Source organism: Nicotiana tabacum, chromosome 6 (assembly GCF_000715075.1).
Source record: "Nicotiana tabacum cultivar K326 chromosome 6, ASM71507v2, whole genome shotgun sequence".
NCBI classification, from domain to species: domain Eukaryota; kingdom Viridiplantae; phylum Streptophyta; class Magnoliopsida; order Solanales; family Solanaceae; genus Nicotiana; species Nicotiana tabacum.
Genome location: NC_134085.1, coordinates 209,051,819 through 209,075,463, shown reverse-complemented (window position 1 = coordinate 209,075,463; position 23,645 = coordinate 209,051,819). Strand labels below are relative to the sequence as shown.

At 38.3% G+C, this 23,645-nt stretch overlaps 3 protein-coding genes across 4 annotated transcripts; 1 reads left to right on the top strand and 2 right to left on the bottom strand.

Annotated features, from left to right (window-relative positions):
- Positions 1 to 481: 481 nt before the first annotated feature.
- Positions 482 to 1,206, top strand: LOC107774298 (major strawberry allergen Fra a 1-2-like). The gene is made up of 2 exons (XM_016593794.2): positions 482 to 662; positions 762 to 1,206. The coding sequence occupies exons 1-2, from the start codon at positions 482 to 484 to the stop codon at positions 1,058 to 1,060; spliced, it is 480 nt and encodes a 159-aa protein (XP_016449280.1). The 3' UTR covers positions 1,061 to 1,206.
- Positions 1,207 to 1,538: 332 nt separating this feature from the next.
- On the bottom strand, positions 1,539 to 2,410 carry LOC107774296 (uncharacterized). The gene is made up of 2 exons (XM_075256603.1): positions 1,997 to 2,410; positions 1,539 to 1,866 (listed from the first exon to the last, which is right to left on the bottom strand). The coding sequence occupies exons 1-2, from the start codon at positions 2,294 to 2,296 to the stop codon at positions 1,735 to 1,737; spliced, it is 432 nt and encodes a 143-aa protein (XP_075112704.1). The 5' UTR covers positions 2,297 to 2,410; the 3' UTR covers positions 1,539 to 1,734.
- Positions 2,411 to 4,178: 1,768 nt separating this feature from the next.
- On the bottom strand, positions 4,179 to 23,272 carry LOC107809013 (uncharacterized). 2 transcript variants are annotated; one of them, XR_012711158.1, is made up of 7 exons: positions 22,655 to 22,799; positions 22,462 to 22,552; positions 22,255 to 22,379; positions 22,018 to 22,114; positions 21,405 to 21,514; positions 4,884 to 6,187; positions 4,179 to 4,488 (listed from the first exon to the last, which is right to left on the bottom strand). XR_012711158.1 is itself a non-coding variant. In XM_075256602.1 (7 exons), the coding sequence occupies exons 2-7, from the start codon at positions 22,529 to 22,531 to the stop codon at positions 4,438 to 4,440; spliced, it is 528 nt and encodes a 175-aa protein (XP_075112703.1). In that variant the 5' UTR covers positions 22,532 to 22,552; positions 22,655 to 23,272; the 3' UTR covers positions 4,179 to 4,437. The 2 variants fall into 2 exon arrangements, 1 of the variants encoding a protein (XP_075112703.1); XM_075256602.1 differs by having other exon boundaries at positions 4,884 to 4,958; positions 22,655 to 23,272.
- Positions 23,273 to 23,645: the final 373 nt, after the last annotated feature.

The following is a 23,645-nucleotide window of genomic DNA, read 5'->3' as shown; positions in this document are numbered from 1 at the left end:
AACGGGAGCTTAATGCACCGGGCTGCTGATCTATCAAGGGACTCGGTACTACAATAAAATACAAACTCTTTTCTGTTTTCACTTGATAAAAGTGCAGTGGGATTAGGCGTACCCTATGAAAAGAGAAAAAAAAAGAAGCCAAATACAAGAATCCTTAAAAATTGGATGGACCATTGTTCATGTATACAAAATTTAGAAATCAAATAAAGATCTAACGTCATTTTGAACGAGTAAATCCAACCTAGGGCATATAAACAGAGGACAAACAGATCCTTCAGCTATAACAATTATACAAACTCTGGAAACCAATGTAGACAAACAAAAGCATATATTTGGCCTGCCATGAAAATGACTACAAGATTATATAATTCCAGGACTTGCACCTATATAAACCCTGATATATCCCATTCTTTTGGCATAAAACAAGAAGCTCCCCCTACACGAAATCCTACACATTTATTTTTCTTGTAAGAACCAAAATATGGCAGTCACCACCTTCACTGAGGAACACACTTCCCCACTCCCCCCCAAAAGAATATTCAAGGCCTCCATTGTAGATTCTCATAACTTGATCCCTAAGTTGATGCCACAAGCTATTAGCAGCATTGAAGTTCAAGGCGATGGAGGTGCTGGAAGTATTAAGACCATCAATTTTCCTGAAGGTACAATCATCAAATTATTCTTTTATTTTTGTGCTTGCGTTGAATAACATCCCTGAAGAAAATGACAACTCTGCTCTTATTTTTTTTTTGTGCGTATAGGTGGCAAGTTTAAGTCCATAAAGTATCATGTTGATGAGCTTAACGAGGAGACATACACGTATAAATACACATTGGTTGGAGGTGATGGATTGGTGGACAACCTTGAGAAAATAAGTTATGATGTGAAGTTTGAGCAGTCAGAAGATGGTGGTTCCATATCTAATGTGACTAGCACATACTATACTGTGGGAGATTTCAAGCTCAATGAAGAGGAAATCAAGGCAGGAAAGGAGAAGGTCTCGGCTATGTTCAAAGTTATAGAAGCTTATCTCCTTCAAAATCCTGAAGCCTATGCTTAGGGGTTGCTATTTTATGGGATGATTTTTCTCTATGGATCTTAAGTTTGTTCTTCATGTTTGTGGCAGCAATAAGTATTTTCTGATCTTCAATAATGTTGTTGGCAGTTTTTATGGTTAAAGTACTGATAATCTTAAAGTTTTTTCTATACCAGTCTTTCTCTTCATTTGTTATTTGCTTGGAAAGTTGAAGGAAATGAGTAACGGTTGATGACTACTTGAAGTGAGAATCCTTACACTGACAATGTAGAAAGTAGCAACAACAATAGCTTCTTCGTCAAAACTTATGGCTATATTCTCTGTAACGTACAAGAGCATAGTCCTTAAACGCGTAAAAGAAAAAGGGAGCTGGGAAAGTGACTAGTGACAGTTTCTCTTCTAACAGAATGCTTCTAGTCAAAGTACATATAATTTCAGATGATTGAAGAAATTGCTGAGACATAATATAATTAAGTAAATAAAAGCGTGCTAGATGGTCACATGATTCAACATGATTTCATAGCAGAAAAGAAATCTTGGGTTCAAATCTCACTGCCACCAAAGAAGCAAAGAAAATATTTCCACGCGTTTGGTACCTGAAAAAGAATCAGTGCTAAACGTAGGGGGAAATTGCTGACCATAACAAAGTAAAAATCTACGTTAAATTATGATCGCCAAATCTTCAAAGAGAGGTAGAATCATCTGTCTGAGAAGTCCCATACACATACAGTAGCATCCTGGAAAACAGCCTCAGAAGCTCTCAGTTCTCTGAAGACAACTGCTGGATTTGAGTCTTCACCTAGAATTTGCGGGAGTCCATGTCGTTGACGCTGTATATTCAAGAAGAAAATACCATAAGCCAATGATGTGTAGTTCAATAGAAGCAATCAACTTTAATTGCAGCAATAAGATTATCATATTTTCCTTTCTTACATCCATCACTTCAGAATCGTTTAATACCTTTGTGTATCCGAATGTATGTTCCTCAAGGCATCGAAAATGGTTTACAGCCTGAAATTCATTTTGAATTGCATGTACTAACTTTCTTCTTTCTTCCACACCCTCATAGAAAGCTACCTTGAGTAATTCTGTTTCATCTTCAAGAATTCTCAATCTCTTATCAAGTAGTTTAACTTGTTCGGCCTGCACAATCTCCTTATTCCTATAACCTTCTTCTGCAGACGAATTCGTTGAAGAACTTTCAGCCAACGCGAGGGATTTTCCCTTGTTGCCTGACATGCTAGCTGCTCCTAAAAGCATACTGATACATATATTCTTCCGGTCTGAATTTATTCATAATATTAACAAATTCTTGACAAAAGTTTCTGGTGTATAGCATTATATAAGAAAACGTTGAGGTCTGAGTCTTAACTGATAAATAGCAGGGTGGAAACCGGTAAACGAGAAGTATTTGTCCTGAAGCTGAAATTAGTAGGGCCTGATTTCTTCTATTCAAAGAAAGAGGCAAATTTTGGATGCATATAAGCAGAAGGTATTAATGCCAGTGCTTTCCTAGGACGGCAGTAGTTCTAGTAATAACTCATTCTATTTTTGGCACCTTTCAGAATGATTTGAAACCAAATATTTTATATTGTCTACTAACCTTCAACTGGTTCAAATTAATCACCAATCCTTTCATTGGACCGTTTCGGCTAATGTAGTTCTAACTATTGACAGTTACTGAAACCGTTGGCATGGCTTCAAATAAAGCTTGAACCAAACTGTTATAATTTACTTAGCAATGTAGTCATGTTGAACCAAACTGTTAGTGATTTTTTAAATGTTATGCGACTTCCAATGAGAGTTGCCAAACAAAAGAAGGCCGCCCCAACTACATCTACAAAGTCCAATCTTTCAAAAAAGAAATCATGAATTTTGAATACATCTTGAAGAATTGTGATTGTGATGAAAAAGAGTTACAAATTGAAGAAATTACAAGTTCGGACAAGAAGGGACAACATTTTAATTCCTTCATCATTTTATTCTACCATTATGTTAGTATTCTCATTTGTAATATCATCACAGAGTATGTTATAAACTCTGTGATGATCATTGAATATTTGGTCCTTTCCAGTTCTTTCTTTTTACATGCTTGCTAGTAGGTGAGGCCTTTTCAATGCCTCAATAGGATTAGTAAGGTAAGGTTTAGCCCGATTTGTGTTGCCTTAGACCTATGCCTTTGGAAAAAATATCCACACGGCTAGACGTTGCCGACAGCTACACCATGAATCCTCTACATGAGATTGTCATCATAAGGCAGTGGGAGGCGCAGAGGAGTGATTATATAGCCAAGGCATATGAGCAATAATACCGGTGCTATTGTCCCCCTTATTTGTACTTTTCCTAATTATTGTATTTTCTTTTCTTTTTTATTAATAAAAAACTAGCCCTAGGCACTTGCCTAGCGGAATGCCAAAAAAAAAAAATGTTGAGCTCTAAGCTGAGAACAGAAATATGCCTTAGAAATTCTTGAGGAGATAGTGACAGACTGTAGACCTATTAACACAACGATGGATCCGAATTCTAAACGTATGCCAGAACAACGATGGATCCGAATTCTAAACGTATGCCAGAACAGGGGAGCGACATACTCACCAACTATCCACATCTCTTTCAAACCTCGTGTGTGACTTATTTTGCATTTGTTTTTAAGTGATGAAGATGTGAGGCCTTGTCATTTTCCACTTTTCTCTTTTACATGCTTTCAACAACTTCGGAAACAATCTCTCTACCCTTCCAGGGTAGTGGTAAGGCTACGTACATCCTACCCTCCCCAGACCCCACTTGTGAGATTATATTGAGTTGTTGTACATGCTTTCGACAACTATGATGTATAAAGTACTATTTGGACTTTGGTAGGAATTTTATGTGTGTGTTTGAGATGTTGAGGTATTAGATGCTTGCTTGGAACAAAATTGAAAATGGTGGAAGAGTGGTTATAAATGTTGTGCAAAGCATTGTCTGCCCACTGACTACGAGGCGGTCAACGGGGCGTAACATCTTGTGACAGCCTCGCCAGCCAGTTAGCCGAGACTGAGCGTGTTCAAATACAATATGCAACTCACTGAACTAGCCCAATATGCGCACACACTTGGTTGAAGCATGCAAAACTCTGCTCAACTCAAATTGGAAAGATACACAGTTTGTGAGAGATTAAAATTATAGCATATTCAAGATCTTCTGAATAAGCTGAAAGCTTTTATCTTAATTACACGGCGGTTTCTCTGTTTCTGTCCCTGCCGCGCAAACAGACATAAAACGGGGGCAAAAGAAGGAAAAAGAAAGAGATTTAACAAAAAACAGCAGGAGAATGCAGGTGCGCGAATTCAACAAAACAGAATAACACGGCTGCCTTGTACACAGATACATCTGAATTATAGTAAATGAAATTGCAGGTGTAACTAGTCAATTGGTACTTCTACCTCCATCTTCAAACCAGGGTGGTCCAGGATCTGAAAACATCAGCAAAACACAAGTACAAAGCTATAAGGAGACAGATTATTGAGTACTGAAAAGAAAAAGATGAATTTAACAATACAATAAACCAATTAATAAATTGAAATCAAATGATAGCGGCTTCAAAACATGTGTATTTTGACTTTAATAAGAAGTAACAGCATCCAGAAGCATATTCGCTGAGATATGGCCTTACCATGTACCATTACGGCATTTCTCAATGTAAATCTTAGAAAATTTCACACATCAGAATGATTCCAAGGAACATGAACCGTGTCTTCTTAATTATAACATACTTCCAATCTTTCTCATTAACATATCGCTCACCCTCCAATAGTAAATAAAAATCACTTATGGTTCTGTATTCCACGCCCTTAAAACATAAATGTACCTTAATGAAGTCATTCAGAAGCAACCATGAGTCCCTTGTATAACCAGCCTCGTGCAAGACCTGGCTCAACACTTCCTGCAATCCAGATCAAACAAACACGATGAAATTGATACAACCCCGCTGCATAAACATGAAAGCTAAATTCACATTACATTCAGAAAGTACAAGTTTTTCTACTCGAGGATAGAGACTAACTAATGTTAAGAGATACAAAGAAAATACTCAAAATATTTAGTCAGTGCTGTATTAGCAAAGAGGTCTAGCAAATCATGAGGAAGTTAACCAACCAATGATAGCCAAACACATTCAAAGTTGGAATCTTAACATGGGAATTGCTAAGTATGACAAAAAATAATTCTCAAATGGGTCTTTTGAACAGATATTAGCATACAACCACCCTCCAAATTTGTTCATCTCATGCGCAGCACTTTACTTGCAACATGAACTGCTCCTATTAAACTTTCTTTATCATATATTTTTTTACTTTCTCTATCATATATTGCCCAGACTTCTTCGATTTGCTCCTCCACTTCTACCCTAGATAAGACAATAATATAAAGCAAAAGAGCGAGATCTCTACAACTCAGGATCTACTAAAGAAGGAACCAGGGTATTACTAAGGGTGTTTACCGGACGGGCTGGACCGGGCTGGATATGGGAAAAAATAGCCCGTCCAGTTAGTGGGGCGGGCTGGTAGTGGGCTGGGATATTCCGGGGTTTGGTGAGCCCGTCCAGGTTCGGGCTTATCAGGTCCGGACCGGGGCGGATTAATTTTATTTTTTTAAGTGTATTATGTTTCCTTGTTCAATGTAATTGTTACTTAAGTGTTATGCAAATTTTTAAATAATAAAATAAGTATTTTAAGGCATAAAATTAAACTTTTAAACTTTAAAGTTTTAAATTTGAAATTGAATTTTAAAATTGAAATTAAGTGGTTACATAAAATTATTTAATAAGACCAACATGTAAGGATCAAACTTCAAAAGTTGTCATTTCATATTTTCATTGCATAATAATACTTCAAATTAACTTGTCTTATAAACTAATACATTAAGCTTAAATAAGTCTAACAAATTCAAAATAACACAAATTGTCTCAAATCAACTTAAATACGAATTCCTGGAGGATGCTCAAGACAACCCTTAATATGCCTCCTTAAACCAGTTGTGCCCTCCCACTTTCGATGAACATTAAAGACTCGACCACCGTTCTTGTGCGAACTTCTTCATTTTCTTTTACCACCTCAAATTGTTCCCAAACATGTGAACGCACTTTAGAAGAACGGGGCATGATTCAACTTGAACCTAACAAAAATGGTAACCACACTTCACTTGATAATTGTAATTTTGTAGTGACTGCCGTAAATAGTTGATAAAAATTGAAATATTAAATAATTGAGAACTTGAAAGTAATAAGCAATTCAATAACCAAAAGGGAATCGAGAGACAATTAGAGTTTAGAAGAAAGAGCAAGTTGTGAGAAAAAATGAAGAAGAGGGGGGCTATTTATAGTTATTAAAGGCTAAGAATGTAATTTATGTTATGAAATATAGCTCAAAGTAACAATATAAAACAAGGAAAAACAGGCTAAGAGATATAGAGAGGAAGAGAGAAGAGATTCTTATTTCTTCTTCAATTGTGTTTCATTTCCTATCAATTACAAGGCTTTTATATAGGCATGAAAAATGAAAAATCACGATTGTAAAATAGTGAGTGGAATATGTTGAGGAAGCGTATTAAGATAATAGAAGGAAAAGGATATTTAGGAGAGAAACAATAAATTGCACAAGACAAGACAAGACAAGATTTACGTGGTTCGGCAATTTTTGCCTACTCCACGGCCACACAAAGAATAACTCTTTATTAATTGAAGAGAGAAAGAAGAAGTTTTGGGATGTTCTACAAATGAAAATGTAGACCCCTATTTATAAGCATTTGAATGCCCTGCCGAGGTAAGCGCTTACATCATAAGAATGTCGATGTAAGCGCTTACATCATAAGAATGCTGAGGTAAGCGCTTATCACAAGAATGTCGATGTAAGCGCTTACATCATATTTTTATCTCTTTTTGATTTTTCTTTCTTTTGTTTTGTCTACTTTCACATACAACAATAGGTTTGGTCCTATCAATCTCCCCCTCAAACCTATGTTACATCAAGAAAGAAAATAAAGAAAGATTTGCTATTCTCTGGTGGCGCCTTCACTCTATCAGTCTTGAAGGCTAACTGAGGCAGTGCACAGCCTCAGTTTGTCAACACCGACAACTTTGATCAACATGTCTGACGGGTTCTTTGATCCTGGTATCTTCTATAGGGAAAGAGTTCCTTCATTTATCAACTCTCGGATATGATGATACCTCAACTGGATATGCTTCGATCTTGCATGAAACACTGGATTCTTGGCAAGATGAATTGCCCTCTGGCTATCGTTGAAAAGCTCACAATTGTCCTGCTCCTTACCTAGCTCTTTAAGAAAATTCTTGAGCCAAATCATCTCTTTTCTAGCTTCTGAGATTGCCATGTACTCTGTTTCAGTGGTAGATAGAGCAACACTTTTCTGAAGTCTGGACATCCAACAGCAGTACCACCCAAGGTGAACACGTAGCCCGTGGTACTTTTTCGACTATCCAGATCGCCACCTAAATTTGCATCAGCAAAACCTTGTAAGATAATATTGCTCTTTTTAAAACAAAGTGCCATACCTGAAGTGCCTTTGAGATATCGCAATATCCATTTTACACCTTCCCAATGCTCCTTTCCTGGATCTGACATGTATCTACTGACAACTCCAACTGCATGGGCTATGTCAGGTCTAGTGCAAACCATAGCATACATCAAACTTCCTACTGCTGAAGCATACAGAACTTTGGACATGTACTTCCTTTCTTCATCTGTCTTAGGTGATTGGTCCTTTGACAGATTTAGATGGCTACCAAGTGGAGTGCTTCTGGTCTTTGCATCATGAAGACTGAACCTGCTTAGTACCTTCTGTATGTACTTTTCTTGAGACAACTTTAAGGTTCCTTCCGACATGTTTCTGCTAATCCCCATCCCAAGCATTTGCTTAGCTAGTCCTAAGTCTTTCATTTCAAACTCCTCCGCCAGTTGTTGCTTAACCAAGTTGATCTCATTTATGCTAGATCTTGCAATTAGCATATCATCAACGTACAACAATAAAATGATATAGGATTCATCAAGATTTTTGATATAACAGCAATGGTCCATCTCACATCGTGTGAAACCATTTTTATGCATGAATCCATCAAATTTCTTGTACCATTGTCGGGGAGCTTGTTTCAAACCATACAAACTCTTCTTCAACTTACACACAAGGTTTTCTTTACCAGAAACTTGAAAACCTTCAGGTTACTTCATGTAGATGTCTTCTTCAAGGTCACCATGCAAGAAAGCAGTTTTAACATCTAGCTGCTCCAAATGCAAATTTTCTGCAGCTACGATACTTAGCACCAACCTGATAGTAGTTAATTTGACTACAGGAGAGAAGATCTCGGTGTAGTTAATTCCTTCCTTCTGCTGAAAGCCTTTTACTACTAATCGTGCTTTGTATCTCTTCTTACCATCATGCTCTTCCTTGACTCTGAACACCCATTTGTTCTGCAATGCCTTCTTTCCTTTTGGTAACTCCGTAAGTATCCATGTTTTATTCTTTTGAAGAGAATTCATCTCTTCTTTCATGGCTAGCTTCCACTTATCAGAGTCTATCACAGACATTGCTTCAACAAAATGCTCTGGTTCTCCAGCATCAGTAAGAAGTAAATAGTGAAGAGAGAGAGTTAACCTATCTGGAGCATTCGTGACTCTTTTAGATCTCCTCAATGTAGGTTCATGAGTAACAGAATCCGAATTTGATTCAGGTCCTGATTCCATATTTGGTTCTGGATTTGATTCTATCTCTGGTTCCGCTTCAGGTTCGGCTTCTAGTTCTTCTTCAAATTCGGCTTCTGGTGGTTCTGGATTTGATTCTATCTCTGGTTCCGCTTCAGGTTCGGCTTCTAGTTCTTCTTCAAATTCGGCTTCTGGTTCTTCATCTTCAATTTCAGAATCAGTTGTAATCCCTATAGCCACTTCATTTTCTGAGATTTCTTCTAACTCAACTGTTTCAGACATTGTCTGTTTGCTGGTGTTGGTTGGTTCTACTTCAAGTTTGTCCTTGTACATCACATTTTCATTAAATGTGACATTCCTGTGTCTTAGGATCTTTCTATTCTGATCATCCCAAAACCGATAACCAAAATTATCATCACCATAGCCAATAAAGAAACATTTCTTTGCTTTAGGATCAAGCTTATCTCTATCATTAGAGTTTACATGCACATAAGCAACACAACCAAAAAATTTCAGATGTGAGAGAGTTACCTCCTTTCCTGTCCATACCTCCTCGGGAATTTTAAAACTCAGCGGTACAGAGGGTCCCCTGTTTATGAGGTAAGTTGCCCTTTTAACAGCCTCAGCCCAAAAATACTTCGGCAATCTAGAATGTATTCTCATACTTCTGGCTCGTTCATTCAGGGTTCTGTTCATCCTCTCAGCAATACCATTTTGTTCCGGTGTTCCAGGAACTGTCTTGATCATTCTGATCCCATTCTCCGAGCAAAATGCTTTGAACTCTTGGCTATCATACTCTCCTCCATTGTCAGACTTCAGACATTTTAACTTTAGACTTGTCTGATTTTCAACTTCAGCTTTCCATCTTTTAAAGGTAACAAATACATCAGATTTATTTTTCAAAAAATAAACCCATACCTTTCTTGTGGAATCATCAATGAAGGTGACATAATAGCATGAGCCTCCTAGAGAAGTTACAGGAGTTGGTCCCCACACATCTGTATGCACTAGTTCCAGCTTCTCTTTCTTTGGCGTCCTTCCCACCTTTGAGAAACTAACTCTCTTTTGTTTCCCGTAAATGCAATCTTCGCACAAACCTAATTCAACATGTTTTAGGTTTGACAACTTCTTTTTGGATGCAAAAGCTTCATTCCCTTCTCACTCATATGCCCGAGTCTCCGGTGCCACAATGTTGTATCACGACCATGATCAACTGTTGCTATAGTATCTCTTTCTATTGCAGTTGCATACAATGTTTCCCTTTTGAAGCCCCGTGCCACAACCAAATTCCCTTTGGTTATCTTCCACGATCCGTTGCCGAATGTTGTTGTATATCCTTCATCGTCAATCTGACCCATAGATATCAGATTTTTCTTGAGGCCAGGAACATGTCGTACATTTTGCAATTTCCATAGCGTGCCTTGTGAAGTCTTTATATGAACTTCACCTTTTCCGGCAATGTCGAGAGGTTCGCCGTCTGCTAGATAAACTTTCCCAAATTTTCCAGCAATATAATTATGCAATAATTCTTTGCATGATGTAGAGTGAAAGGATGCACCTGAATCCAGAATCCAAGATTCGACTGGACTGTCTGCACAACAAATTAGTGCATCACCGACTTGTTCAGCAATTACATTTGCTGAATTTTCTTCCTTCTTCTTCTTTGGTTCTCTACATTGACTACTGTAGTGACCCTTTTTATCGCAATTCCAACAAGTAATGTCCTTGCGATTTTTGGATTGTCCTCTTCTCCTTGACTTTGATCTGCCACGACCATAAATCTGTCCTCTTTGGTTGATTCTCCCCTGCTTTCGGTACTAAAAGCAGATCCTGGGGAATCACTTGATTCTCTTCGGCGAATATCTTCGCTTAGAACCAAGTCTCTAATATCATTCAATTTGAGTTTGGTACTTCCTGATGAACTGCTAACTGCAGTTACTGTTGCAGACCAACTCTCCGGTAGAGATGATAGTAGAATCAACGCCCTGATTTCGTCATCAATTGTTATATTAACAGAACTCAACTGAGTTAATATTGTATTAAACTCATTGATATGTTCTGTGACTGATCCACCTTCTGTCATTTTTAAGTTGAACAATCGACGCATCAAATAGACTTTATTTGAAGCAGATGGCTTCTCATACATATTTGATAACGCCTTCATCAGGCCTGCAGTGGTCTTCTCGTTAATGATGTTAAACGCCACATTTCGTGTTAGCGTCAAACGAATCACACCAAGAGCTTGGCGATCTAATAGATCCCAATCCGCTTTGGACATAGTCTCCGGTTTCACCTCGGTCAGAGGTAAGTGTAATTTTTTCTGGTACAAATAGTCCTCTATTTGCATTTTCCAGAATCCAAAATCTTTGCCATTGAACTTGTCAATCTTAACCTTCCCTTCTTCCGATGCCATTTTTCACAAAAACAATTTATGTGAATAGTGCTTGTGAATAGTAACGATGATCAATAGTGTCGCACTATTCTTGTGAATAGTACTTGCACCAATACTGTACTTTTCTACCAGAATTACACTGTCTGGGCTATGATACCAGTTGTTGAGGAAGCGTATCAAGATAATAGAAGGAAAAGGATATTTAGGAGAGAAACAATAAATTGCACAAGACAAGACAAGATTTACGTGGTTCGGCAATTTTTGCCTACTCCACGGCCACACAAAGAATAACTCTTTATTAATTGAAGAGAGAAAGAAGAAGTTTTGGGATGTTCTACAAATGAAAATGTAGACCCCTATTTATAAGCATTTGAATGTCCTGCCGAGGTAAGCGCTTACATCATAAGAATGCCGATGTAAGCGCTTACATCATAAGAATGCTGAGGTAAGCGCTTACATCACAAGAATGTCGATGTAAGCGCTTACATCATATTTTCATCTCTTTTTGATTTTTCTTTCTTTTGTTTTGTCTACTTTCACATACAACAATAGGTTTGGTCCTATCAATCTCCCCCTCAAACCTATGTTACATCAAGAAAGAAAATAAAGAAAGATTTGCTATTCTCTGGTGGCGCCTTCACTCTATCAGTCTTGAAGGCTAACTGAGGCAGTGATTGAAGTAGTTTGATCTTCCCCATGATCTTCATCTCAAATGCTTAATGACATGTTCAATGACATATTTATGTAGTGGTCATTTCTCGCAGTAGTGGCCTTTCCACTAAATAGTGGTCATTCCACGCACTATTTTACAATAATGATTCTTCATTTTTCAAGCATATATAAAAGCCTTGTAATAGATAGGAAATGAAACACAATTGAAGAAAAAAATAAGAATCTCTCCTCTCTTTCTTTCTAAATCTCTTAACTTGTTTTTCATTGTTCTATATTGTTACTTTAAGTTATATTTCATAACACATAGAGAAAATTAAACACAATTGAAGAAGAAATAAAAATCTCTCCTCTCTATATATCTTAGCTTGTTTTTCCTTGTTCTACATTGTTACTTTGACTTATATTTCATAACACGTTATCAGCACGAGACTCTACCGTCTCAAGAAGCTCTTTGAGAAGACTAAGATATAATTTTTCTCCTCTTTTAATTATGACTGATATTATGAAAAGAAAGTTTCCCGTTGGCCTTGAAATCTCGGGCAAGAACTATATGACATGGGTGTTGGATGCTGAAATCCATTTAGATGCAACGGGTCCTGGAGACGTCATTAAAGATAAAAATAAAGCATCTACCGAAGACTGTGCTAAGACCTTGATTTTCTTGCGTCATCACCTTGATGAAGGGTTGAAAATAGAAAATCTCACAATCGAAGATCCACTGTGGAATGGCTTAAAGAAAAGATATGACAACTTAAAGTTGATCACTCTTCCACAAGCACGATATGATTGGGCTCATCCGAGGCTCCAAGGCTTTAAGTCTGTTTCTGAATATAATTCTGCAATGTTCAAAATTATTTCTAAATTGAAACTCTGTGGAAATAGTATCAGTGACTATGATATGCTTGAAAAAACGTTCACAACGTTTCATGCCTCCAATATGGTCTTGCAACAGAGTATCGAGAGAAAGGTTTCAAGTAGTACTCTGAGTTGATTTCTCTTCTCCTTGTGGCTGAACGAAACGACGACTTGCTTATGAGAAATCATGAAAATCAACCCACTGGGTCTACACCATTGTCTGAAGTGGATGAGGTGTATTCCCATTATGCTAAGTGTGGGAAAGGTCGTGGCCGTGGCCAAGGAAGAAATTTTCTTGGTGTTAATCATTTCCCAAAGAAAAATAACTTTCAAAAATGGAAAGGGAAAGATGAGAAGGCAAAGGGTTCAGCAACTGAATGTTATCGTTGTGCTGGAAAAGGGCATTGGATAAATATTTGTCGCACACCAAAACATTTGGTTGAGCTTTATCAAGCATCTTTAAAGAATAAAGGCCCTAAAACTAATTTTGTCTATGACAATGAATTTGAAATCACCTACTTGGATGTGGCAGATTTCTTTGAGCACCCTGATGGAAAAATAGACCACTTGATCGGTGATGGATTCGTGGTTAAAGATGATTGAGTAGTTTGATTAATGTTTTTTTTTTTTGCATATTCGTAGTAACTAGCGAATAAACATATTATTTATTTAGCTTAATTGGATTGGTTGTTGCTGTTTCAATTCGTCACAAACCTGCTTACTAACATACTAAGCTGACTAGGGAGATAACTATGAATTCCCGGAAGTACATACTGGATAGGCGTGGTGCTGGAATTTCGAATCTTCAGAGTGCAAACATGGAGAATGGGGACCTTGACCAGGCTGAGAACACTGGGGTTTACAAGGTCAATTGTACTCACCAGGTCGGCATTGCTACTTCGACTGATGTGGGCTTATCCTCAGACAGGTATGCGATTCGGGTGATACTTGCTCCAGACACATATGTCTTGGGCCCGATCCGCAATGACACTGTGTGCTCATATTGGAAAGTTCTCAATGCTGGTGGTGTCTCAGTTCCTTTCTCTAGGAAGCCACTAGCCTCTGATGTTGCTGTGAAAAACCTCTATGCAAGGGTCCCTAACCTCAACGAGAAGTTGTGGACGATAGTTGAGGCAATTCGCACTGAAGTCACCGACCTTACGATGCCAGCTGAAACAGAGGCTGCTCGCACAGCACTGTATGAAGTGTGCAATCTTGTCAACCCAACTAACGAGCAGCTAGCAACTATCCCCACACTTGTTGCAACGATCACGAACTTTGCTATTCAGAGTAAAAGGTACCCTTGGTTCAAGATTGGCGAAGATCGATTCCTGGTTGGGGAACCTCATGGACCGACTAGGTTGGCATTGGCACCCTCTTTCCAAGCCGAGTTGCACTACTCGAGACACTGCTGTGCATCAACATCAACTATGCTAGGCTCAAGGCTAAGTACACTACTATCAATGATGGTATGATCACAGCTGCTGCGTACTCTATCGCGAGCATGTTCAGATTGGGTCTCCAAGAGGGCTATGAACACAGGGAGTACTATACTCTGGTCATGGGACAGTCTCCTCAGTCCACTTCGAGCTTTTCAGTTTGCGCACTACAGAATCCTCCAGGTGCACCCCCCTTGACTGCATACCCAGTGGGCACAACAATTGACATAGGCAGGATGAGGGTTAACACCACTATGGTTGAGCTTGCAAACTCGTGTGTTGTTGGATCTGGAATGATGCACTACTTGTTCAATCACACCACAGGCGGCAACGTCGTCAACGGCATCTTGCTCACCACTTTATCTATGTACCAGCTGATCACCGCAGACATGGCACCTGAAATGCATGTGGATATCACATCAGTTCTTTACGAAGCGCTGCACCCCACGAACAAAAGAGCGATTGCAAACATCTTCTTCAAGAATTCTGGAGTAACAACTTCGGGTAGATGCTCAAGCAACCGCAGGCATGAAAGGCTCTCACTTGATTCATTCATGGCACTCCGGAGCAACCCATACCCTGCTGGATCACACAAGGCTTTTATCTGCACAGCTGCACTTAAGAGGTTCTTACAAGCTGGTCTCGGACCTTTTCTCCCGTCGCGCAGGGTATGGGTTGCTCCGGAGTGCCATGAATGAATCAAGTGAGAGCCTTTTATGCCTACGGTTGCTTGAGCATCTACCCGAAGTTGTTACTCCAGAATTCTTGAAGAAGATGTTTGCAATCGCTCTTTTGTTCGTGGGGTGCAGCGCTTCGTAAAGAACTGATGTGATATCCACGTGCATTTCAGGTGCCATGTCTGCGGTGATCAGCTGGTACATAGATAAAGTGGTGAGCAAGATGCCGTTGACGACGTTGCCGCCTGTGGTGTGATTGAACAAGTAGTGCATCATTCCAGATCCAACAACACACGAGTTTGCAAGCTCAACCATAGTGGTGTTAACCCTCATCCTGCCTATGTCAATTGTTGTGCCCACTGGGTATGCAGTCAAGGGGGGTGCACCTGGAGGATTTTGTAGTGCGCGAACTGAAAAGCTCGAAGTGGACTGAGGAGACTGTCCCATGACCAGAGTATAGTACTCCCTGTGTTCATAGCCCTCTTGGAGACCCAATCTGAACATGCTCGCGATAGAGTACGCAGCAGCTGTGATCATACCATCATTGATAGTAGTGTACTTAGCCTTGAGCCTAGCATAGTTGATGTTGATGCACAGCAGTGTCTCGAGTAGTGCAACTCGGCTTGGAGAGAGGGTGCCAATGCCAACCTAGTCGGTACCATGAGGTTCCCCAACCAGGAATCGATCTTCGCCAATCTTGAACCAAGGGTACCTTTTACTCTGAATAGCAAAGTTCGTGATCGTTGCAACAAGTGTGGGGATAGTTGCTAGATGCTCGTCAGTTGGGTTGACAAGATTGCACACTTCATACAGTGCTGTGCGAGCAGCCTCTGTTTCAACTGGCATCGTAAGGTCGGTGACTTCAGTGCGAATTGCCTCAACTATCGTCCACAGCTTCTCGTCGAGGTTAGGGACCCTTGCATAGAGGTTTTTCACAGCAACATCAGAGGCTAGTGGCTTCCTAGAGAAAGGAACTGAGACACCACCAGCATTGAGAACTTTCCAATATGAGCACACAGTGTCATTGCGGATCGGGCCCAAGGCATATGTGTCTAGAGCAAGTATCACCCGAATCGCATACCTGTCTGAGGATAAGCCCACCTCAGTCGAAGTAGCAATGCCGACCTGGTGAGTACAATTGACCTTGTAAACCCCAGTGTTCTCAGCCTGGTCAAGGTCCCCATTCTCCATGTTTGCACTCTGAAGATTCGAAATTCCAGCACCACGCCTATCCAGTATGTACTTCCGGGAATTCATAGTTATCTCCCTAGTCAGCTTAGTATGTTAGTAAGCAGGTTTGTGACGAATTGAAACAGCAACAACCAATCCAATTAAGCTAAATAAATAATATGTTTATTCGCTAGTTACTACGAATATGCAAAAAAAAAAAACATTAATCAAACTACTCAATCATCTTTAACCACGAATCCATCACCGATCAAGTGGTCTATTTTTCCATCAGGGTGCTCAAAGAAATCTGCCACATCCAAGTAGGTGATTTCAAATTCATTGTCATAGACAAAATTAGTTTTAGGGCCTTTATTCTTTAAATATGCTTGATAAAGCTCAACCAAATGTTTTGGTGTGCGACAAATATTTATCCAATGCCCTTTTCCAGCACAACGATAACATTCAGTTGTTGAACCCTTTGCCTTCTCATCTTTCCCTTTCCATTTTTGAAAGTTATTTTTCTTTGGGAAATGATTAACACCAAGAAAATTTCTTCCTTGGCCACGGCCACGACCTTTCCCACGCTTAGCATAATGGGAATACACCTCATCCACTTCAGACAATGGTGTAGACCCAGTGGGTTGATTTTCATGATTTCTCATAAGCAAGTCGTCGTTTCGTTCAGCCACAAGGAGAAGAGAAATCAACTCAGAGTACTACTTGAAACCTTTCTCTCGATACTCTGTTGCAAGACCATATTGGAGGCATGAAACGTTGTGAACGTTTTTTCAAGCATATCATAGTCACTGATACTATTTCCACAGAGTTTCAATTTAGAAATAATTCTGAACATTGCAGAATTATATTCAGAAACAGACTTAAAGTCTTGGAGTCTCGGATGAGCCCAATCATATCGTGCTTGTGGAAGAGTGATCAACTTTAAGTTGTCATATCTTTTCTTTAAGCCATTCCACAGTGGATCTTCGATTGTGAGATTTTCTATTTTCAACCCTTCATCAAGGTGATGGCGCAAGAAAATCAAGGTCTTAGCACAGTCTTCGGTAGATGCTTTATTTTTATCTTTAATGGCGTCTCCAGGACCCGTTGCATCTAAATGGATTTCAGCATCCAACACCCATGTCATATAGTTCTTGCTCGAAATTTCAAGGATAACGAACTTTCTTTTCATAATATCAGTCATAATTAAAAGATGAGAGAAATTATACCTTAGTTTTCTCAAAGAGCTTCTTGAGACAGCAGAGTCTCGTGTTGATAACGTGTTATAAAATATAGCTCAACGTAACAATGTAGAACAAGCTAAGAGATATAGAGAGAGAGGAGAGATTCGTATTTCATCTTCAATTGTGTTTCATTTCCTATATATTACAAGGCCTTTATATTGGCATGAAAAGTGAAGAATCACTATTGTAAAATAGTGAGTGAACACTACTGAGTGGAATGGTCACTACATAAATATGTCATTGAACATGTCATTAAGCATTTGAGAGAAAGATCATATAGGAAGATCATGAAGAGGTTATGGAGATAATAGAGAAGAGTAGACATCCACCTTAATTTAATTTTTCTTATAACACTCCCCTTTGGATATCCATAGATTCGATGAGGCATTTTTCCCAAAATTAGGGGGAGAAATTAGTGAAACCAAACGGGAAATTTTGTGGAAAAATCCATCATTGTCTCATCTTGATCCACGTGCCTCTATTTGTGAAAAAGAGGTGCAAAAGATTATCCATTTGCAGAAAATAACAAATCAAATGCCAGATGCATTTACGGATCTGAAAAGGATAATAAAATCACATATCCCTGCAGAGAATGTTCCAATCCATATTGATGTCCCTGTTGGACAATCTTCTAGTGTCATAGCTAATGAGTCAAAAACACGCCTAAAGTGTAGCAGACCATTAGGTTCTAAGGATAGAAATCCTAGAAAAAGGAAAATAAATTATCAAGATGACACTACAAATGAGTCTCATAAAGAAACCCATGATTTAACCAATCCTGGGATTCATGAGGAAATCGTTGAGCATGAGACTCAAGAAAAAAGGAACTATCAACAAATCCAATTGATATTGAGACATATTTGAATTGATTGAATATAGTGGTGGATTATGTCTTTGCATACAATGTTGCATCTAGCATTATGCAAGATAGTGAGGATCTTAAACCTCAATCTATAAGAGAATGTCGACAAAGACGTGATTGGCCAAAATGGCAAGAAGCAATCCAATCTGAGTTGGATTCACTTGCGAAACGTGAAGTTTTTGGGTCTGTAGTCCAAACACCTAATGGTGTTGAGCCTGTTGGCTATAAATGGTGTCTGTACGTAAAGGGAATGAGAAAAATAAGGTACAAAGATATAAGGCACGCCTTATTGCATAAGAATTTTCACAAAGGCCTAGTGTCGATTATGAAGAGACGTATTCTCCTGTTATGGATGCAATAACGTTTCGTTATCTTGTTAGTTTTGCTATCCATGAAAAGCTTGACATGCATTTAACGGATGTGGTTACAACCTACCTTTACGACTCACTTGATAATGAGATATACATGAAAATTTTCGAGGGATTTAAAATGCCTAACGCACATAATTCAAAGTCTGGGGAAATGTTTTCAATCAAATTGCAAAGATTTTTGTATGGTCTAAAGCAATCAAGAAGAATGTGGAGAATGTGGTATAATCGCCTTAGTGAGTATTTATTAAAGGAAGGTTATATAAATGATGTCATTTGTCCATGTGTTTTATAAAGAAAACAAAATCGGAGTTTGTTGTACTTGATGTATCTGTTAATGACATAAACCTTATTGGAACTCCTACAAAACTCCAAAAGGCAATTGATTATTTAAAGAAAGAATTCGAGACGAAAGATCTCGGAAAGACAAAATTATGTCTTGGTTTGCAAATTGAACATTTGGTAAACATGACTTTTATTAATCAATCTGCCAACATAAAAGGTAATGAAACGGTTTTACATGGATGGAGCACATCCATTAAGTACTCCGATGATTGTTCGATCACTTAATGTGAATAAGGACCCGTTCTTACCTCAAGAAAAGAATAAAGAGCTTCTTGGGCCTGAAGTACCATATCTTAGTGCAATTGGTGCACTAATATATCTTGCTAACTACTACAAGGCCTGACATAAACTTTTTCAGTTAATGTCTTAGCAAGATATAGCTCTGCTCCTACAAGGAGACATTGGAATGGAATCAAATACATATTGCAGTATCTAAAAAGGACTACCGATATGAGCTTATTTTATGGCGATGATTGCAGTCCCAATCTTATTGGTTATGTCGATGCTGATTATTTATCTAACCCACACGAGGCTCGATTGCAAACAGGCAATGAGTTTACATGTGGAGGAACCGTCATATCTTGGCGATCGACTAAGCAATCAATCGTGGCTACTTCATCTAACCATGCTGAGATAATTGTTATTCATGAAGCAAGTCGAGGATGAGTATGGTTGAGGTCTATAATACATCTTATTCGAGACAAATGTGGTTTGAAGTGTGACAAACTACCCACAAATTTGTATGAAGACAATGCAGCATACATAGCGCAATTGAAGGGAGGATTCATAAAAGAAAATAAGACAAAGCACATTTCACCAAAGTTATTTTTCACACATGATCTTCAAAAGAATGGTGATATCAATGTGCAACAGATCCGTTCAAGTGATAATATGGTTGATTTGTTCATCAAATCTCTACTGACATCAACCTTCAAGAAACTAGTGTACGAGATTGGGATGCAAATGCTCAAGGATGTCAATTGATGCTCTCATCAGGAGGAGTTGATACGCAGTGTACCCTTTTTCCCTTACAAGGTTTTGTCCCACTGGGTTTTCCTTGCAAGGTTTTTAGGGGAGGCAACCAAAAAGCGTATTGCTAAATATGTGTACTTTTTTTCCTTCACTAGGATTTTTTTTCCATAGGGCCTTTTCCTAATAAGGTTTTGACGAGAGACGTTATCTATGGACATCCAAGGGGAAGTGTAATAAGAAAAATTAAATTATAGTGGATGTCGACTCTTTTCCGTTATCTCCATAACCTCCCCATGATCTTCCTCCATGATCTTCCTCTCAAATGTTTAATGACATGTTCAATGACATATTAATGTAGTGACCATTCCACTTAATAGTGGCCATTCCACTCACTATTTTACAATAGTGACTCTTCACTTTTCATGTATATATAAAGGCCTTGTAATAGATAGGAAATGAAACACAATTGAAGAAGAAATAAGAATCTCTCCTCTCTCTCTACATCTCTTAGCTTGTTTTTCCTTGTTCTATATTGTTACTTTGAGCTATATTTCGTAACAATTTATCAATTATTAGGGGGTGGAGGGGCATTTTAGTAAGGAAATATGCCGAAATGGCTAAAAGCGCAAAAAATGGTCGTTGCTCAACGGTCATTTTTTTATTTTGATCGTTGGCAATGGTCAGAATAAAAAAATAATTTTACAACTAAAATCGGGCTGGACCAGGCTGGAACACGGTTAAAACCCTTGAACAGGTTAGCGGGCTAGCCGATTCCGGTGCACCGGTAGCCAAAAAAGGCCCGACCCCGTCCGGCACAACCCCCCTACCCTAGCCAACCCGTCCCACCTCTTAGCAAATGGGGCTGAACCGGGTCTAACCGGGTTGTTAGTGGGCTAGCCCGGCCCGATTCATACCTTTAGGTATTACTAAAGAGAAAGCTGGCCCGTCACAAGCTAGAACGGAAGTCAAGTCTACGGAAGCAGCAGTTCACAACTCTACTAACTACATTCTAAAGCCTTACACTAGAACAGTGACTTAGACCCCTATGTTAAAACATAGGTGTAGACGAGATTCTTGGGTTTAGCAAGAAAAGGTTTCAAAAAGGGAAGACATGCAAGTAACAACAGTGAAACAAGTACTATTAGCTTTAAAGATAAGAGAGGGACAAAAGGGAAGACTTCACAGACTGATATTTTCATTTTACACTTTTGACACGTTTTATATACTTCTAAGGTTACTCTTTTGACAGAGCGATTTATTAGTTATGGTCCTTTAAATAAAAGTGAACACAAGCAAATGATCATAGTGAAGAACCAGGACATTAAAGATCATAAAGCGCTTTTCAATATAAAAAATAGAAGATTATTTAAGGCAATTCATACCAAAAAACTTGGATTGCTTGTACATACCATAAATGAAGTTGATGAAGTCTAGCATATTATCCAAACTACTCTTTTAGGAGTTAGCTATCTTTTAGAATGAAGATCTAATATCTCTATCTATATGGTGTAAGATAAAAGATGTAAATCATATTGACACACTTTTATATTCTAGAGAACCTTCTACCTTGGATATGAGGCTAAGTCATACCTCTTGTACAACTACAGCACTCTTTTAATGTTTTTTATGTGAATAAAAATCTATATGAAAAGGAGAAAGTGGGAAGGAGAAAGATGTAAAGTACCTCTCTTTGCTTGTCTGAAATGAATGATCCAGTTAAATCCCGAAGCACTTCCATTATGTCATCAAAGGTTACCTTGCCGTTGCAATCAGAATCGTATACTTTGAAGATAACTAAGACAAAATGGTAGTTGAAGAAGTCAGTAAGTGGCTAAGTGCTAATAAAAGGGCAAAAGGAATTATGAAAATTACATTAGGTCAATAACAGATCTCTTGTTTCGAAATACACTACAGCAATAAAAGATAAGTATCTGTACAATTGTTGCTATAAGAGGACTTCGTCAATATGGCTGGTATATTACCACCCCTAGACCCTCTAGTATAAGTGCCTAATTCCTCGAAAGACTATCAAAACATGCAGTGGCACAAATGGATCTTCTCTTTAAACCATAGGAGCAGATTGGTGGGCACAATTTACCAAAGAAAATACGGAAGAATCTTATAAAAATCTAACGGATGTGCGTAAATACTATGAAACATCTAGCAGGGCTAGTAGTATGTCTAGCTGCATATCTGCTTCCAGCTAACGGATTTGAAAATCTAAGATGCCACTATTTAAACACAATCCTCTTATTTAGATGGTCTAAATATAGCACATGTAAGACTTAATGACATACGTTCAATTTTCTGTGCCGTGCTCGCTTTAGCACTGAAAGTTGATAAAAATGCCACGAAGTCCTTGAAATTCAAGCCGTCCACCATCTTAAGCAATCTCTGGAAAGATGCATTTCACATTATCAAACACAGAGAACATAACAACAAGACGAACAAGAACAATACCAGTATCCTATTACATACAAATTTACTAGTTAAGACTTAAGAGTTAAGACCAACATAAAAATTTAAAAGCAAACCTGAGAGAGTGGATTCATCGCGAATTCGGGCACAGACATAAACTCATCAGCTGATATAAAACCCTTTGAATTCCGATCAAGTTGGCAGAACCTCTGATACAATGACACAATTTCCTGCTGTGAAACTGTTTTTTTTTTTTTTAATTAGCAAGCTGTGCAAGAAAAGGAATAAAAAGAAGACTAATGGATGAGTAAAAAATAATTTACATAGATGGTTGCAATGGTCTTGGACATCCTCAATATCATATTGAGTCAACATTGAAGAAGCATTACCCATGCTCAAATCTCAGTGGCAAAACTACAAATCCAATCCAATTAACAGAAACCCATTAAACAAAATCAGATTTTTCATCAAAAGTCAGAACCCCAAAGCAATTGTAAAGAATGAAATGGGTATTACCTCAACTTCCAAGATCTTTTTTTCTGAAAGAAAAATGAAGAGAAGGGGACAAAAATTTTATAGTGACGAGGGTCAAAGCTAGCTCTAGAACAGTACGCGATAGGATTGAGCAAACTGTCATCACCAAGACACTAATAGCGACCTAGTTTGGCTTTACTAAGTGACGAGGAATTTGATGTCCGATTGTCTATCGAATTTACCCCCAGTCCCCGTAAAAATAGCACCGACCGGGCTAGCCAGTTTTCGGACGGACTGATCATCCAAAAATAGTTAGCATTTGCAAAATCATTAAAAAAATAGCAACTATTTTGCTGCAACACGAAAAGTTCCAGCATAATATACTGGAGATCGGTGCAACTGTGTATGAACTTCCAGCATATTATGCTAGAACTGCAATACGGCAAAAAGCTCCAGTATATTATGTTGTACCGATATATTATACTGGAGTAATTTTCCGAATTGAAACAGTGTTTTTGTTCAGATTTATCTTTACGTGAAAAGTGGCTAAATTTCGATTACTTTTAAAATTATGGTTATTTTTGAATAACCACTTATAAATTTGGCTATTTTTTAATTTCTCCCCCGGTCCCGACGAGGAGAAAAAGATTCTTGATCCTGTGTTTCGCAACAATTAATACACCTATGTATTTATGTTGCGTTGGGTTTGGTTAGACACAATCATATCGGCTGATCAATCTGGACTCTGGTGTCAGGCCCAGATTATAATTGAGAAACTTTCACAAACCACTATTGTTTAGTGGTTATTAGCTAGTTGTAGCTATCATTTACTATATTACTTTCTATAGTTATGTTTTTAGTTTTTTTAGAGTGTATTCGATGTATTTAAGCTACTGTATTCATTAATACAGTAGCATTTTTAGGCGTAAAATAGGGGATTACAGCTAGACAGATTTTTGTATCCGACTGTATTCATGGCGTGAAACATGGGATTACAGCTGGACATATTATTCTATTCGACTGTATTCACGGC

Excerpts from the sequence above, each read along its gene's own strand:
- LOC107774298 (XM_016593794.2), top strand. The coding sequence starts at position 482 with ATGGCAGTCACCACCTTCACTGAGGAACACACTTCCCCACTCCCCCCC. Across the intron at positions 663-761 it reads GACCATCAATTTTCCTGAAG|GTGGCAAGTTTAAGTCCATA; the intron begins GTACAATCATCA and ends TTGTGCGTATAG.
- LOC107774296 (XM_075256603.1), bottom strand. The coding sequence starts at position 2,296 with ATGCTTTTAGGAGCAGCTAGCATGTCAGGCAACAAGGGAAAATCCCTC. Across the intron at positions 1,867-1,996 it reads ATACATTCGGATACACAAAG|CGTCAACGACATGGACTCCC; the intron begins GTATTAAACGAT and ends TTGAATATACAG.
- LOC107809013 (XM_075256602.1), bottom strand. The coding sequence starts at position 22,531 with ATGGGTAATGCTTCTTCAATGTTGACTCAATATGATATTGAGGATGTC. Across the intron at positions 22,380-22,461 it reads AGACCATTGCAACCATCTAT|TTTCACAGCAGGAAATTGTG; the intron begins GTAAATTATTTT and ends AAAAAAAAACAG. Across the intron at positions 21,515-22,017 it reads CACGGCACAGAAAATTGAAC|TTATCTTCAAAGTATACGAT; the intron begins GTATGTCATTAA and ends ATTTTGTCTTAG.